At 43.8% G+C, this 15,231-nt stretch overlaps 1 protein-coding gene across 1 annotated transcript in view; it reads left to right on the top strand.

Moving 5' to 3' along the window:
• LOC105270322 (uncharacterized) overlaps positions 1-2,393 on the top strand; it is a 6,554-nt gene extending 4,161 nt beyond the window's left edge. Inside the window, exons 5-6 of the mRNA XM_011311176.1 lie at positions 377-765; positions 844-2,393. Of these exons, the coding sequence (XP_011309478.1) occupies positions 377-765; positions 844-2,393 (1,939 nt within the window). The remainder of the gene's footprint in view (positions 1-376; positions 766-843) is intronic.
• Positions 2,394-15,231: the final 12,838 nt, after the last annotated feature.

The following is a 15,231-nucleotide window of genomic DNA, read 5'->3' as shown; positions in this document are numbered from 1 at the left end:
AAATCGCGAAAGAAAAATCATCATTTTGTGCCGGTGAAAAATATAAAGAGCTCTTTCGGACCCACATGGAAACGTTATTTCGAGAAACCGTACTTAATGAAAGAATATCGAGATTTGTGGAAAATTTACCGCTTTCCAGACGCACAATAATGCGAAGAATTCAATCAATCGGTGCCGATCTTCGTTCTCAGTTAGCACCTTAGTACCTGTGAAGCCCCCACTACTGCCCCCACTATGCTAGTACTAAGACCCTTATTATTGAAATGGTTGTAAACTTTATTGGATTTCTAATTCGAGTTTATGGCTCTGCTCCGAGCTACCTGGAGATTGCCCATCCCTGCACTATACAGTCCACTTACTCTATTTTTCAACTCAGGGTCTCTGCCTATGCTCTCGGCCAGCTTAGCAACTCATTATCGGCATTTTCATCAAGTCAGCTCACATGGGATCATCTGGGGGAACTCCACCTAGCTGATCCTGATTTTTTCACGCCAGCACCAATTGACATCCTTCTAGGCGCTGATGTCTATGGGCAGCTCATTTTACCGCAAGTCATCACCAGTGGACCGCACTCACCTTCAGCTCAGGTCACGCGGTTAGGATGGATCGTATTCGGACCGACGGAAGGTTCTGATACTTCTCAAAAGGCCACTTCTCATTTAACGGTCACAAGCGATGATCTCAATGAACTGTTCACCAAATTCTGGATCCAGGAAGAGGTCCCTGAAACTCCAGAGGTTCAGCTCAACGAGGAAGAAGCTCAGTGTGAAAAACACCTTCAACGGACCCACTCAAGGGATTCCTCCGGTCGCTAGATCGTTCGGATACCGCTCAAATCTCCAGCTTCATCGTTAGGAGATTCCAGATCGTCGACACTCGCTTGCCTCCATTGTCTGCTCAAGAAACTCTCACGTGATGAGGCTTATCGTCAGCTGTACTCAGCGTTCCTCAAGGAATACGAGGAATTGGATCACATGCGGAGAGTATCCGGCTCATCTATCAGTTCAGCTCTCTCAGACCAGCTTACGAGGGGCCGCAACGCCCCTGGAATGACCTTGGCACATGAAGTTTCGGCTTCAGGAGGGTTGAGGGTTCCAGGCGGTACGTGGTCTCCTCCGACTCAGTCCGCACCGAAGTACTTCTTCCCTCATCACGGAGTTCTCAGGGCAAGCAGTGAGACAACGAAGCTCAGAGTTGTTTTCAACGGTTCCAATAAGACCAGCTCAGGACAATCGTTGAACTACATCATGCACACGGGTGAGAAGTTGCAGAAGGATATCTCGGATGTAGTTCTCTTTTCGCGGCGGAAACGGCTCATTTTCATGACGGACATAACCAAGATGTTTCGTCAAATTCGAGTACATCCGGAGGATTGGCCGCTCCAACAAATTTTATGGACCGACTCAAACGGAGATATCGTCACCTATCAGCTCACCAAGGTCACGTATTGCACAAGGTCAGCTCCATTTCTCTTCATACGTGTAGCTCATCAGCTGGTCGAGGATGAAGGGTCGAAGTATCCCCTCGCTGTGGAACCGCTCATAAAAGGAAAATATGTTGATGATATCTGCGGAGGTGCCGATTCAGTTGAAGAGCTACTCAGGACCGCTCACCAGGTGACGCGGCTCTGTCTGTCAGGAGGCTTCTCACTAGCCAAATGGCACTCGAATAGCCCAGCCCTACTCACATCTCTTCAACCTGACAGCACCTCTCAAGATCAACGGTCCATAGAGAACTCAATCACCAAGATTCTTGGGGTTCCCTGGCATCCAGGGACGGACAATTTCCAGTTCTCCGTCACTCAGCCTCAGACCAGCTCAATTATGAAGAGGACAATATTATGGGAGACGGCTCAACTCTTCGATCCACGGGGCTTTTCAGCACCAGTGGTTGTACGAGCCAAGATATTGCTCCAGGCTCTATGGATCGAGAAGCAGGGATGGGACGAACCAGTTTCACCGACAACTGCGCAACGCTGGCGGCGATTCAGGGATGAACTCACCCAGTTGTCGGAGGTCACCATACCCAGGTGGCTTGGACTGCTCACGGATTCCGTCGTTGAAGTACACGGTTTTTCCGATGCATCGCAGGTGGCGAGGTCAGCCGTGGTCTATCTCAAGGTTTTCAACAACGGGAAACCTCAACTCACATTGGTCTGCTCGAAAACGAAGGTCGCACCGCTCAAACGGCTGACAATCCCACCGTTAGAACTCACCGCAGCTCTTCTTCTTGCCAAACTGACCAAGTACGTCAAGGACCGACTCAATCTCACGAACGCCACAGCTTGTCTTTGGACGGACTCATCGGTCACGCTCACCTGGATCAGCTCTCACTCATCAAGGTGGAAGGAGTTCGTGAAGAATCGGGTATCACTCATTCAGGACCTCACTTAACATGCTCACTAGAGATTGGTATCAGGTAAGGAGAATCCTGCAGATTGTGCATCTCGAGGTCTATCAGCACATCAGCTGGTCGCTCATAAGCTGTGGTGGACAGGGCCGCCATGGCTTCAATAGGACGGCTCATCATGGTCGACTCACGCTTTGGAAAAGGACCTTAGCGTAGACCTCGGGGAGAAGCCAGGAGTTCTCTTGCATGTCAAGACTCAACCGGTCGCTCTCTGGGATCTCATCGACAGATTCTCATCGCTCAACCGACTGCTCAGGGTCACAGCAATCTGTCGAAGATTCATCGCTCGGCTCAGGAGAGTCCGTCATTCATCTCTTCGGTAGCCGCTCACACTTGGTGATCTGGAAGAGGTTCGGATCCTCTGGATCAAACTCACACGGGCAGCTCATTTCAAGGATCAACTCAAAGTGATCTCACGCGGGGAGAGGTTCAGTAAATCTCCCCGCTCACCAAACTCACACCCTTCATTGATCACTCAGGGGTACTGAGAGTTGGCGGATGCCTCAAGTTTGCTCATATAGGCCAAGAGAGCCGAAATCGAGTCATCATTCTGAAGGAATCTCGACTGGCTCAACTACTCATAGGACAAGCTCATCTAAGGACACTCCACGGAGGCACACAACTCAGCCTGCGACAGCTCAGAAGCAACTACTGGATACTCGGAGGCCGGGCACCAGTACGCTCCTTCATACTCAAATGCGTTAACTGCGCTCGCCAACGTGGAGTACGCGCTCAACAGCTCATGGGCCAGTTGCCACCAGCCAGACTCATTCCCGCTCGAGCCTTTATCAACACTGGGATCGACTATGCCGGCCCAGTGGCTCTACGGTCCTGGAAAGGGCGGGGACACAAGTCCTCACCTCAGCGGTCCATGTCGAGGTCGTGTCAGACTACTCAGCCGAAGGGTTCATCGCAGCGTATAGACGCTTTTCAAGTCGGCGTGGGATCGGCTTCTGACCGTTGGACTTCGTCAACCTCGACAGATTTACGACCCTGACTAATCGACTGGGTTCAACGCGAGAATGACTGCAGCCAACGCAGAAGGGATTTACGATCCCTGACGTCGAGGATGCTGGCATACCTAGCCAGCGCACACTCCGGACCGGCCCATCGGGCAGTTCATGAGTGAAGAAAATCATCATCTCGCTAAGATCGTTTTGATTTTCTCGTTCTGTTTCAGTTCATTATGGTTCAGGTCAACAACTTTACAGTTGCCGACGGCCGGGGCGAACGTTGGAAATCCGATCAGCTGACAGGGCACTCACACACATTCACGCGCGGCTCATCCATTCTTCCTCCACTCACGCACACCTGACGCTCTCACCTCGGATGACCAAGGGGTCATCACTTTTGACACCTGAGGCGCCACTTCCTGGACAGCTCACCTTGATTGTATATAGATAATGTAATCAGGTCATGTGACCGCCTCAACTGTATCACCTGCCAAATTATAGCAGGGTTATCTCTCCCATTGGCATATCAAACGTTACTGTGCGTATACGACTTTCGCTGAACCGCTCACCACTCTTTTCTACGGAAAATCAATTACGGTTTTGCCGGTACTGCTCAACTATTATAAATAGTGATCCGCTCGAATTACATCATTATTTCCGCTCAATTTATATTAATTCAATTTTTTGTGATAATCGCAGTGACTCTTTCAATAATAAAATTGACTTCTGGTGACATATTAAAACCCGCGTGCAGTGATTTCTTTGACCCGCTCAACGTTTCCTGAAAATCCGTCCTCATCTCATCCATCATCAGAAATTTTCCACCGAAACAGTTATCTCAACAAACAGTCGGAAAATTATTCTGATGACGACTTACTGCAAAATTTCAATTCAGCATTCTTAAACAATAATAACCTAGAAACAGCATCCTCAAGCACGGACAGTGCAAACATCAACACCTCAGGTTCTAGAAAACCCCCTGCATCGATGGATAACTTGATGAGACCATGTTCGTTTCCTGTACATTTAAAGTCGCATAGTTCATCTTTGAAGATGCCAGTTCCATCACTTGGTAATTTGTCTACTAGAGAACTATCCAAACAACAAAAACAGAGCGAGTCGCGAAGAGAATCAACGAACAGAGAAGAGACTGTTGAGAGAATTATTAAGAACCGTGCCTTGGATAATCCTATTTTCATAGTGAAACATTGCACGATCAATAATTTGATAATAAAAAATTATTATTCTAACTCTAAAAATGAATAACCAAAAAATGTGTAATTGTAATTCACTTATCATTATTTTATCCTTCAAAACTAATCGAAGAAAAATGCCTAATAAAGAATCATTGAAATTTAATTGTAGTTCTTGGCGTTATTTTAATTTGTATTCTTCCATTTCACATAAATTTTATACGTTTGTGGAAGAAAATACCAATTTTTTTTAATTTATAAAATTCATTATTTTCAATTTTATGTAAGCGTTTTTTACAGAAATTTAAATATCTGAGGGAAGGGATAAAGACATAGATATTTTGACTACTTGAAACAGGGAACGGTTTAAATATCAATTTCTCTCACATTGCATGGCGCGACTTTCCACAAAGTAGTTAGAGAGTGAGGGAAAAGTAGTGCGCTTCAAAAAATTCCTAACCTTTCCTTTTAATATAATATTATTTTCTGTGTTTTGCATGAATTTATTACGAACTTACGGTGCAAAGATATAGTGAAAAATAGTATGCTATATGGGCCGGAAGTTGAGCATATCATCTCGTTTAGGGTTCAGGTTCGAGAAGTAGGGGCTTCGTCAGGCTTATCTGAAGGGATTAAAACGAAAAAATTTGGTCAACAAGCTCGCTGCGCTCGAGAGGCAAACACACGCGCGATCATATGCGCAACTTTCGCCCCTTGTATAGCAATATGCAAATCAAAAGAATGGATGTCGGGGTGGGACATATTGACCCAACTTTTCCGTTGAGTTCCATTCTCAAACGTAATTAAAATCTGTCATTCGCGACCTTGGCTATCCCCGTAGAGCCTTCCACCTAAAACCGAACACGGACCCAACCCAACCCATAATTTCTCGAAGGTCATTCCCTTCTCAACAAAATTTCTCGTTTACGCGAAGTCCCTCTCTCCTGCGTTACCCTTACGTACTCCTAAAGGATTCCTGCGGAATTCCTTCCAAAATATACACATTACTGCAAAACATTTTGAGGACAGCGTCCCCGTTGGTGGTTGGGTAGGCTTGAAGTTCTCAAAGTTCCCTTTTATTTCATCGTGTCTGCGTTAAGATCCGTCCCCGAAACTTGCAGTTCATATAAAAAATTGTGAGGACTGTCCTCAAAACAGTCGCATGTCCTCAAAGACTACATTAGCTAGGAGAAAATGTGCCAAAAAATTCGTTACATGCATATATGTTATTATATTAAATATATATGTGACTTCAAAAAACATTACATTGGCCTTTCAGTGCACTTAAATTTCGCCTTGGTCCCGTCCTGACCATATTTTTTTCAAAAAATATAGTAACTCCACTTTTTCGGAGTATGAACTTCTATTTTCGAGTTTTTCTTTTTAGCACGTTGGAGGGGTTGCGCGGGTGGTGTCAAATTTGTAGAGGGCCATCTCCGTCACACGAGACATTTCACATGGGTGGTCATGTCGGTGATCGTCACCAAAGTGACCAGTGCTCCATTTCTCGTGTGCTGGAAATTTCCGTTATTGGCACCAAACTACTCGGGGCCCTAACCGAATTCTTCCATCAGACATGTCCGATCAGACCATGCAGGGTTGGAAGGAACGTTAAATGGTGGAATCGGGAACTCGGTAAACTAAGAGGCGTGCCCAGGCGACTTTGGAACCAAGTGTACTGCACCAAAAGCGATGAAGATTAGACTCAGTATAGGAAGGTACAGAGGCAGTTTAATAATGTCATTAAAAATCAAAGCAGTCAGTATGGAGGACCTTCGGTGAAGAGCTGGAGGCACTGTCCCAGGTGGCTAGGCCTCGCAGGGTTTTCTCCGGGAAACCCACCCAAGGTTTGAGTGGAATTATAGTGCCTGGTGGTGTTGCTATCACCCAGCCAAATGAAATACGGGAACACCCGATCCACGTACGCTTCCCCGACTCAATCATACAGGGAGAGGGAATGTACTCTGGATCAGATTGAGTACAGCCAGGCGAGGGCAGGTCCGATTGGGGGTTGTCCTCGAAAATTCTGACGATGCGAAGACTGCGGTAGGCGGTAGACTGCGTTGAAATGTACAAGAGTCCGGGTGCTGATGGTGTATACCTGGTTTTTCTACGGAGAAGGGGACCGCTGCTTCTGCATAGGCTGCTAGCAACACTAAGGGCATACCTTGCTCTAGGTCATGTCTCAAGAAGATGGCAGAAAGTCAGGATTGTGCTTATTCCTAAATCGGGTAACTGCAGCTATGATAACGCCAAAACTTATCGGCCTATCAACCTGAACTCTTTCCTACTGAAGACGCTGGAGAGGCTCATTGACAGGTGCATTAAAGAGGGAGTGCTGAAAATACATCCCATTAGCCCCTTACAGCATGCATATCAGGTGGGCAGATCAACTGAGACTGCATTCCACAATCTGGTTGCAAAAATAGAAAGATCAAAGGAAAGGAGGGAGAATATCCCCGCTATCCTTATTGACATAGAGGGGGCTTTTGAAAAAACTTCTTTTGGAATTATGGAAAGGGCATCCTTTGAGATTGAGACATCCATCATCAGATAGATCGGTGTCATCTTCAAAATGCAAAAAGCGTAGGACTATGTGCAGCAGTGGTGCACCTCTCATGGATTCAGAGTAAACCCAGGCAAGACAGAGATGATGCTTTACTAATAGGAGAAAGTGTCGTTGACCCTTCCGCTATTTATGATATAGTACTGGGCTTTTCTGAAGAGGTGAAATACCAAGGTGTATGGCTCGACATAAAGTTTAGCTGGATAAGGCACGTCATCATTCCGACGAATAAGGTCATCACGACTTTTTGGGTAGGCAGGTGGATGTTTGGAAACATGTGGAGACTAAGGCCTAGGTTCGTTAAATGGATCTACACCAGGGCCCGGCAACCTGGGCTCATCGGGCTCACGCGGTTCGTTAATGAGAGCTGGAGGAGGGTCCTCATCCACTTAAAGAAACTACCTGCTCTAATTCGATTTTTCTCTTTCCTTAAGCAGTGGTTTGACCGATACCGGCAGAAGGCGACTGTACGATCGAGCAGCAATTTTCAACTTTCCATAAATTTGAATCACAAATATGAATTTTTCATTCGAAATAGACAGCAATATTAGGCGAAAATTTTGTTTAAGGGGGGAGCCTGCTTTAAAGGCTTCAAAAAATCGATTTTTTTTGCGTAAATCACTTTCTAAACTATCCAAGAATATGTCTCCAAAATTTCAGAACAAAATTCGGAGTATTTCCGGAGATACAGAAATAGTGAGCAAGCGTGGAGCAGGTATACGAGCGGCCGGACCGCCTGGAGCCCGCTTGCTCCACCCCTTGATCTATTATGTATATTATAATGAAAAGGGACTAACGGTCCTTCAAGACAGCTTAACTGTCTATAGAATGTCTGTGGGGGTAAAACTATTAGTGTCAGGGTGTTGGTGAGCTGGCTAACATCGGCTATAATAAAGCTACATTTTGCTTTCCGGTTCAGTTTTAATTTGTCTCTCAGTACGTGAGTATCTTAAAAATATGGAGACCTATACGAAAACGAGCAAATCGGCGAGTGAGCGTAGTGGCAGGCCACGGAAGCTGGTGTGAATGGCGCAAAGCGGAAGCAGAAAATACTTTGGCTGATTTTAAACATCCACCGCGCCTAATTGACGACAATACTGAAAAACATATTCGTCCTATGTATGAGGAATTGTCAAAGGACGATTTATTAACAAGGTGCTTGGGTGGGCACACGCAGAATGCGAACGAATCATTCAATTCAACCTTGTGGCGCCTGACGCCCAAACACCTTCATTCAGGGGTTGAAATAGTTGAGAATGCTGCTTTCATCGCTGGAGGGATGTTTAATGAAGGCTACAATCTAGTATTAAAGGTTATGCATTTATTAGACTTAAAAATTGGGCTCCAGTCCAAACATCTTTCCGATAAAGCGGACGAGCAGCGCATCACGCGTCAAAACAGGCGCCGCTCATTGGTGACCAAAGAGGCCAGAACAGCCCGACGAATGCAGCAATTGGCCGAAAACCAATTTTTTGAAGAGTCCGAAGGACAGTTATATGGAGCAGGAATCGCTGATTAGCATATTAATAGGGCAAGTTCAAGAAATTTTTTATACTTTTTTTTGTGAACGAAAACTTTGACACGCGATTTCTCGGATTTCCATTTTTATGATTTTTTCAAATTGGCGGGCAAGATAGAAAAAAAAGTAATCGTCCGATCAAAATGCGTTGTTTTTGTAATTAAATTCTCTTCTAGGTGAACCTAAAATACTTTAAGAAAGTTAACATTAATCCGGTTTTTAAACGATTCAAAATAAATTTTTTTTTTCTAATGCATTTTTTTTTAATCCGCAAAAAATTGTTGAATTTTTCAGTTTTTGTTGACTTTTTTTGGTTCAACTAGGAATTACACTATTGAAAATTAAAAATTTCTTTTTGTTTTTTTGTTTCAGATGAAAATTGAGACCTGCACCTTGCCCGCCACACAGAAATTGCACACTCGAGGAGCCTCCGTAAATTTCTTCAAACATGAAGAATATCTAATGTATAATAATAAAAAAAATTTGAGAGACACTCTTCAAATATATAAGAATAAATCCTAAAAGTTTCATTTCAATCAGACATTTCTTTCCTTTACAAAAAAATTCTTTGAAAATATCGATTTTTTGAAGCCTCTAAAGCAGGCTCCCCCCTTAATGCTTTCATGATTAGAAATCACCCTTGACAATTATTTTGTGCTTAGACGATATTTGCCGGAATCCAATAAATAAAATACAATATTTGTCGACAATTCTGATTGAGCAATAACATAATCCAGTCATATGAAGTAAATGATTCGTAGATAAATAGTCATTGTGGAAAGGGGCTGTTCCATTGTCGTGAACAAAATCGAATTACTCATTCTTTATTTTCTTTAGTTACCAGACTATCTGAAATATACTTCTCCATTTTTCAAATAAAAATCCAGAATACAACACTTTCAGTTTTTGATATACTGGAATAAAATTTCATATTTGAACGGATTTTAGAGGGATGAACAATATTCGGGCAATTTCAAAAGGACATTTATTTTCTCATGTTATGAATAAAACAATTTCTTTTTCATTTGGACGTTGCAGGATTAGCAAAATTAAAAGTGTAATATGAAAATCTGCAATGGGATTTCCAGAAATATATGCCGAAGTTGACAATAGAAACTTTTCACTTTTCAAATTTAGAATTTCCATATTTGAAAGGAAAATAATAATTGTCGGCTAAAATTCTGTAACTATATTCTCCAAGGTTGTCCTATGCAAATTTGACGTTTTTAATTTTATATTAAAAATTAAAAACTGAAATTTCGCGCCAATTCTGGCGAGTCAGCCATTTTTGTTTGACTGGCACCCTACTCTACGTGGCTGACGGAAATAGCTTCACCACTGGGACTTATTCGCACACAAGGGTTGGCTAATTGGGTAACTATTACGATTAAAGGATTATCCCGACCCTGGGAATAGGCTGACTCCCGACTACCTGAAGGTTGCCGAGCCCTGATCTACATGGCGATAAGGCCATATATTTCCCATAGCTCACGAACGCTGCTGTTATCTGGTGCAATCCTATGAATGAAGCCTGCCATAGGTGAACGGCAGATAGAACAGGCAGATTTGCGATGATGGGCATCACGGGGGCACTCAGGATGACCCCCACGAGGACTGGAGGCCCACCTCAATATTAAAGAGGCGGCTCAAAGGCCTATGGAAAGGAACCAGTAGTGGTCATCCGGCTATCCTTGCTGCGGATAGGGACCTTCAGGGGCTACTGTCCCGGGGAGGAGATGCCTACGAACCGCGATGGCACTTCCAAATAGATTTCAAGGTCAACCTTGGAGATTGGACAACCCAACTAGGGGGTGATAAAGGAGTGGACGCCACAAAAGGGTCTGGTTTGGTTCACGCATGGCTCTAGAATTGACAACCGGGTGGGAGCAGGGATCTGTTCTGAAGTACCTTCAATTGCTACGGCCCTTGGACTGGACTTGAATACGACCGTACTCCAATCAGAACTCGCGGCCCTGAGTGCCTCTGACAGGGAAATCCTGAACAAGGGGCACAGGGGTACGAAGATAGACATCTGCTCAGATAGCAGGTGGGCATTGAGGGCGCTGCTCAGGTTTCGGAGTTGCTCTCAATTAGTCGATAACTGCAAGGAGCTGACGGAAAGGATTGCTGCACAGAATCAGCTGGAAGTGGTCTGAATCCCGGGCCACAATGGCATCCTCGGTAATGTGAAAGCTGACGAGCTAGCTAAAACAGGTCGTCTAGAGGTTGCGTCAACAGAGGAGGACCTGATGGGTGGACACATAGACTTTGTCAAGGATATGATCCGGAAATGAACGGCGAGGGGGGTTCTGGCGAGGTAGTACTATGTGGAAAGGGCTAAGCACACAAGGACCCTTCTGCGAGAACCTACAAAAAAGCCGGCTGAGGCCCTGGTGGGACTGAACAAGATACAGCTCTGCCCTCTAGTGGGCTTATCACTGGTCACTGACCTCTAGCCTCCTATTTGGCAAAAATGGGCAGACGAAGCGACCCTACCTGCCCGAAATGCGGACTAATAGAGGAGGATCCGCACCACCTGAGCACGAAGTACAGTGGTCTTGATGAGGTCCGGTGGGATTTCTTTAAGAAAGCTTGCCTCAAAGTAATGTACGTTGATACGGATGGCTCTACGAGATTGCTGGCAGGATCAACATACTGACACCTATGGATTATACGGCTGCCAAATGCAGAGTGCAAAATGACCGAGCGGCTCATTGAACTTCCCAAACTTTTAGGGGAACGCCAAGATCGCTAAGAGCCTAGAACCATATGTATTAGTTTTTAGCTGTTTTTTATTATATAGTACATAATTTGCACTATATGTTTCATTATTATCATCATTATTTTAGAATAAAAAAATATATATACATTGTGACCGTGGCCGAGGAATTAATATAAGAATAATTCCCGGCGAAGGAACGATATTCGGGAATTTTTTATAATCTCAACAATTAAGAGAAATTTCCAATAAAATAACCGAGGACCTGCAACAAACGGAGAGGGGGATTGCAAATGATGAGTCGGGGCGTTCTTTATAGATTGACACTCTGTATTCCAAGTCTCGCTACAAAAACATTAAACCAGGTAATAATCCAAGCTTTTTGGCAACTAATTAACTGGAGGGTGAGGGTAAGGCCAACTCACTTGCGGCTAAGCGAAACAATATAACAAAAAGGGGGGTAAATCTAAACCTGTAAAAAGGGCGAAGTTGGGGGGACCGACTGGAAAAAGTAACAATTAATGAGGTGATGGCTTACAACATATAGAAATGAATGCAATAGAGGCCCACTGTTGGGAGGAAATCAATACGGGGCAGGGCAATTCGTTGGAGCAGGGAATTAAAGTAGGGCACTCACGGGGAATGGCATCCTCAAGATCCTGTCGGCAGTCCTTGGGGATTTCTCGTCCTTCCTTCCTTCCGTCCTTATTCTTGGGACCTGGGTACAACTCCTTCCAAACAATCTCCTCGCCAAACTTCTTCTCCACGCGATTCTTCTTTCCGTCCACTCAGGTCTCTTTTCTTTCCACACAAGTCTCCTTTCTTTCGCCAGAAGTCTCCTTTCTTTCCACACAAGTCGTCTTCACAATAGCACACAATTGTTCCTTTCCTCACAATAGTTTTTCTCCTTAGTAATTCCTCTTACATTTAACTGGAGCAGTGACTCATAGGGCAGCAGTGGCACGGGTGATGGCTGCCAAACATCCTGACTTCTTGTTCCCCGTTTATCGTGAGTAATCGGGGGTCAATCAGGGGCACTCGAGAGATGGTCATCCTTTTGCTTATCATTGTCCAGGAGGCTCAGCCGACAGATGACCTCTTTTTTCTGGTTCACGTCTCCTTTCTGGGTCCTCTTCTCCTTGCTGATGAGTGAGTACTGGGGTGTGGGTAAATGGGGACAGGAGTAAGAAATATCTGGAGATTGGTTTCCTAACGGTGCCAAAAAAGAGTAACTTAATCCTAACTTGAACTATGTAGGTGTCTATTTAACATTAGACAACTCAACATACAAACTCAGCATACGTAAACTCAAGATACACAAACTCAACATGCGTAACCTCAACATACGCAAACTCAACATACATTCATTCAAGATGCACAAACCCAATGCACGCAGTTTCCATTCAGTTAGACTCCTCAAAGACACGAAACAACAAGAATATTATCTGAAATGAACAATTCGAGAAATAAACTCAATCAATTCTCCATATATTTTCGAAATAGATCTCGCCTACATACCAATTACAATTTAATATTAAGACAACGGTTAATTTTATGGAGCGACTTAGATCGAAACTTGTCCTTACCTGTTTTCTTGTCACTCGTGGTTTCCACCAAAACCAAGCATTTATCTTCAGTATGATATTTGGTACATCTCTACTTAACTGATGATTCTCCTTTCTTCAATGAACTATAACGATAACCACTGTCCACAAGTTGATTCTTGCTGCGTTCGCTTTTTACAAAGTGAAGCGGCATACTGCTCACTGAGGCAGCTACTCGACAACTGATCGATTACGCAACATTTCCAAATAACAACGATGACAAAAGATGAGAGCTAGGTTTATGACACTGAGTTTACATACATGAAGTTAAGACTGTTCAGTTTGTGTGGGTTGAGTTTGTGTGTGTTGGGTTTGCGTATGTTGAGTTTACGCATGTTGAGATAACGCATGTTGAGTTTGTAAGTGTTGAATTCCTATGTTGAGTTGACCGATGTCAAGATTACAAGTGTTAAATAGACCTGTTACTAAAGGGCAGGGGGGGGGGGAGGCACAAAATTCTGCCTCGTCGCAACATATATTTTCATAAGCATACCTTAGCTATGCGCCGAAAAAGCTGGCGAAAATGTTACATGCTTTTTTTTTTTAAACGGAATTGAGATTGCACATTACCTTAGAAGGAGGGAGGGGGCCAGGGACGAATAACGAATGTCATCCCCACTGTAAAGAATCGGTCAGACTTTAGAGTTGAGTTTTTGTTATCTTAGTGATTTCCTTTAGGCATTGCCCGCTTGTAATATGTGCTTTCCCTGTTTACAAATTGAGAAATTTGGCTGATTAGGAGATTTCTGATCTAAAGATTTGGGAAACATTCAGGAAAGTATGGAAGATGGCACATTCTGGAAGGAATAATAACAATCTTTATCTTTATCTTTATCTTCCATGGTTTCCGTATAGTTTCGCAAATTTTTACAATTTTGACCAAGTTCCAAATTATTTGAATTTTTTTAATTCCTTCTCAAAAATTTTTAAAAAAATGTTCCTGAAAATCATACTCAAATGGCTCAGAGTATCCTAAACCTTGACGATTTAATGTCGTCCAGAAAATTGTTTTTTATATACATCATTACAGGATCTCAATTTCAGATTTTACCAGATAAAGATCTCTTATCTCGATAAAGAAAACTGGCGCAAATTATGAAGCCGGATCACGTATTACGAAGTCGAAACCTGTACTTCACGAAGCAAGGAATCGCAAGTTACAAGATTGATTTGGTTATTTACAACATAAAAATCATAACTTACGGCATAAAAATCGTATTTTACATATTTTGATTGGTGATTTATGTTTTTTCAATTGGTAATTTATTTATTGAGAAATCACGCAAATGACGGTCGAAATCTCGTATTCTACCCATAGTGTTTTCTGTATATTGTATTTTAAAAGCCCTGACACTAAAAATCACTTATTGCCTTCCACGCAACTCCGCTGCGAAAAGAGCTTTTGCAAACTCATAAATGGCATCATCCACTGTTGATTTCTCACCGTTTCTGGTATTACTGAATCAAGCTATCGTGATTTACGCAATGGAAAATTATTTCTACTTACGCGATCAGATGCAGCCCTAAAACTCATTAGCCTATGCTGTTGTCTCAGTATCTAACATTCCAAGTAGCTTCTTTCAATACTTGGAATACACTGCTTCGAGTAGCTCACGTAAATCAAAGGCATTCTTATGCTGACGTGCTGAAGCTTTGCAAACGAAAATCCATCGGCCGCTCAACTATTGGCTCATGTATGCTCCTGCTCACTCTATCAGTTATTTACACCCGAAAAATGCAACGTTGCTGAGCATGTTGAATTGGTTTCAATACCACGTCCCTCTGCAAATTTCAGAATTTAATAAGAACATCATTCAATAGGCCGATTTAAAAAGTTCAATTTATATATTTATTTATTATAACTTTCCTATTGTAGGCCTCGAGTCCTCTAAACCCTGTAGACGGGTGCGGAGAACAAGGTTGAGTCGCCAACCGGGCGTGTCGCCAGGTGGCGGATAGGAGGACGGCCAGACGAATTAACCAGGTCACGACAGGAGGCGGGTAGATAAACGAAAAGCTTCTGTGCACGACACGCCCAGCCCGAGCACGTCGCTGCCCGACAAGAGACAAAGAAGCAATCCGGCGTCGCAGTAAATATACAAGGCCGGTTCGGGATATAGGAATCTGAGGAGGGGTGCGGGGCGGGGGGCGGATGAGGTTGCGGGGGAAGGCAATGCTGGAATCTACTCTCGGTCGGTAATGTATGGGGAAACTTCTTTATTGGCCCCCACGGTGGTAATGTTCGAGGCTCCATTTTGGGCCAGAATG

The sequence above is a fragment of the Fopius arisanus genome, unplaced genomic scaffold (assembly GCF_000806365.1).
Source record: "Fopius arisanus strain USDA-PBARC FA_bdor unplaced genomic scaffold, ASM80636v1 scaffold00084, whole genome shotgun sequence".
In the NCBI taxonomy this organism is placed as follows: Eukaryota; Metazoa; Arthropoda; class Insecta; order Hymenoptera; family Braconidae; genus Fopius; species Fopius arisanus.
The sequence above is the reverse complement of the archived record's forward strand: the minus strand, read 5'-3'. Positions and strand labels throughout refer to the sequence as shown.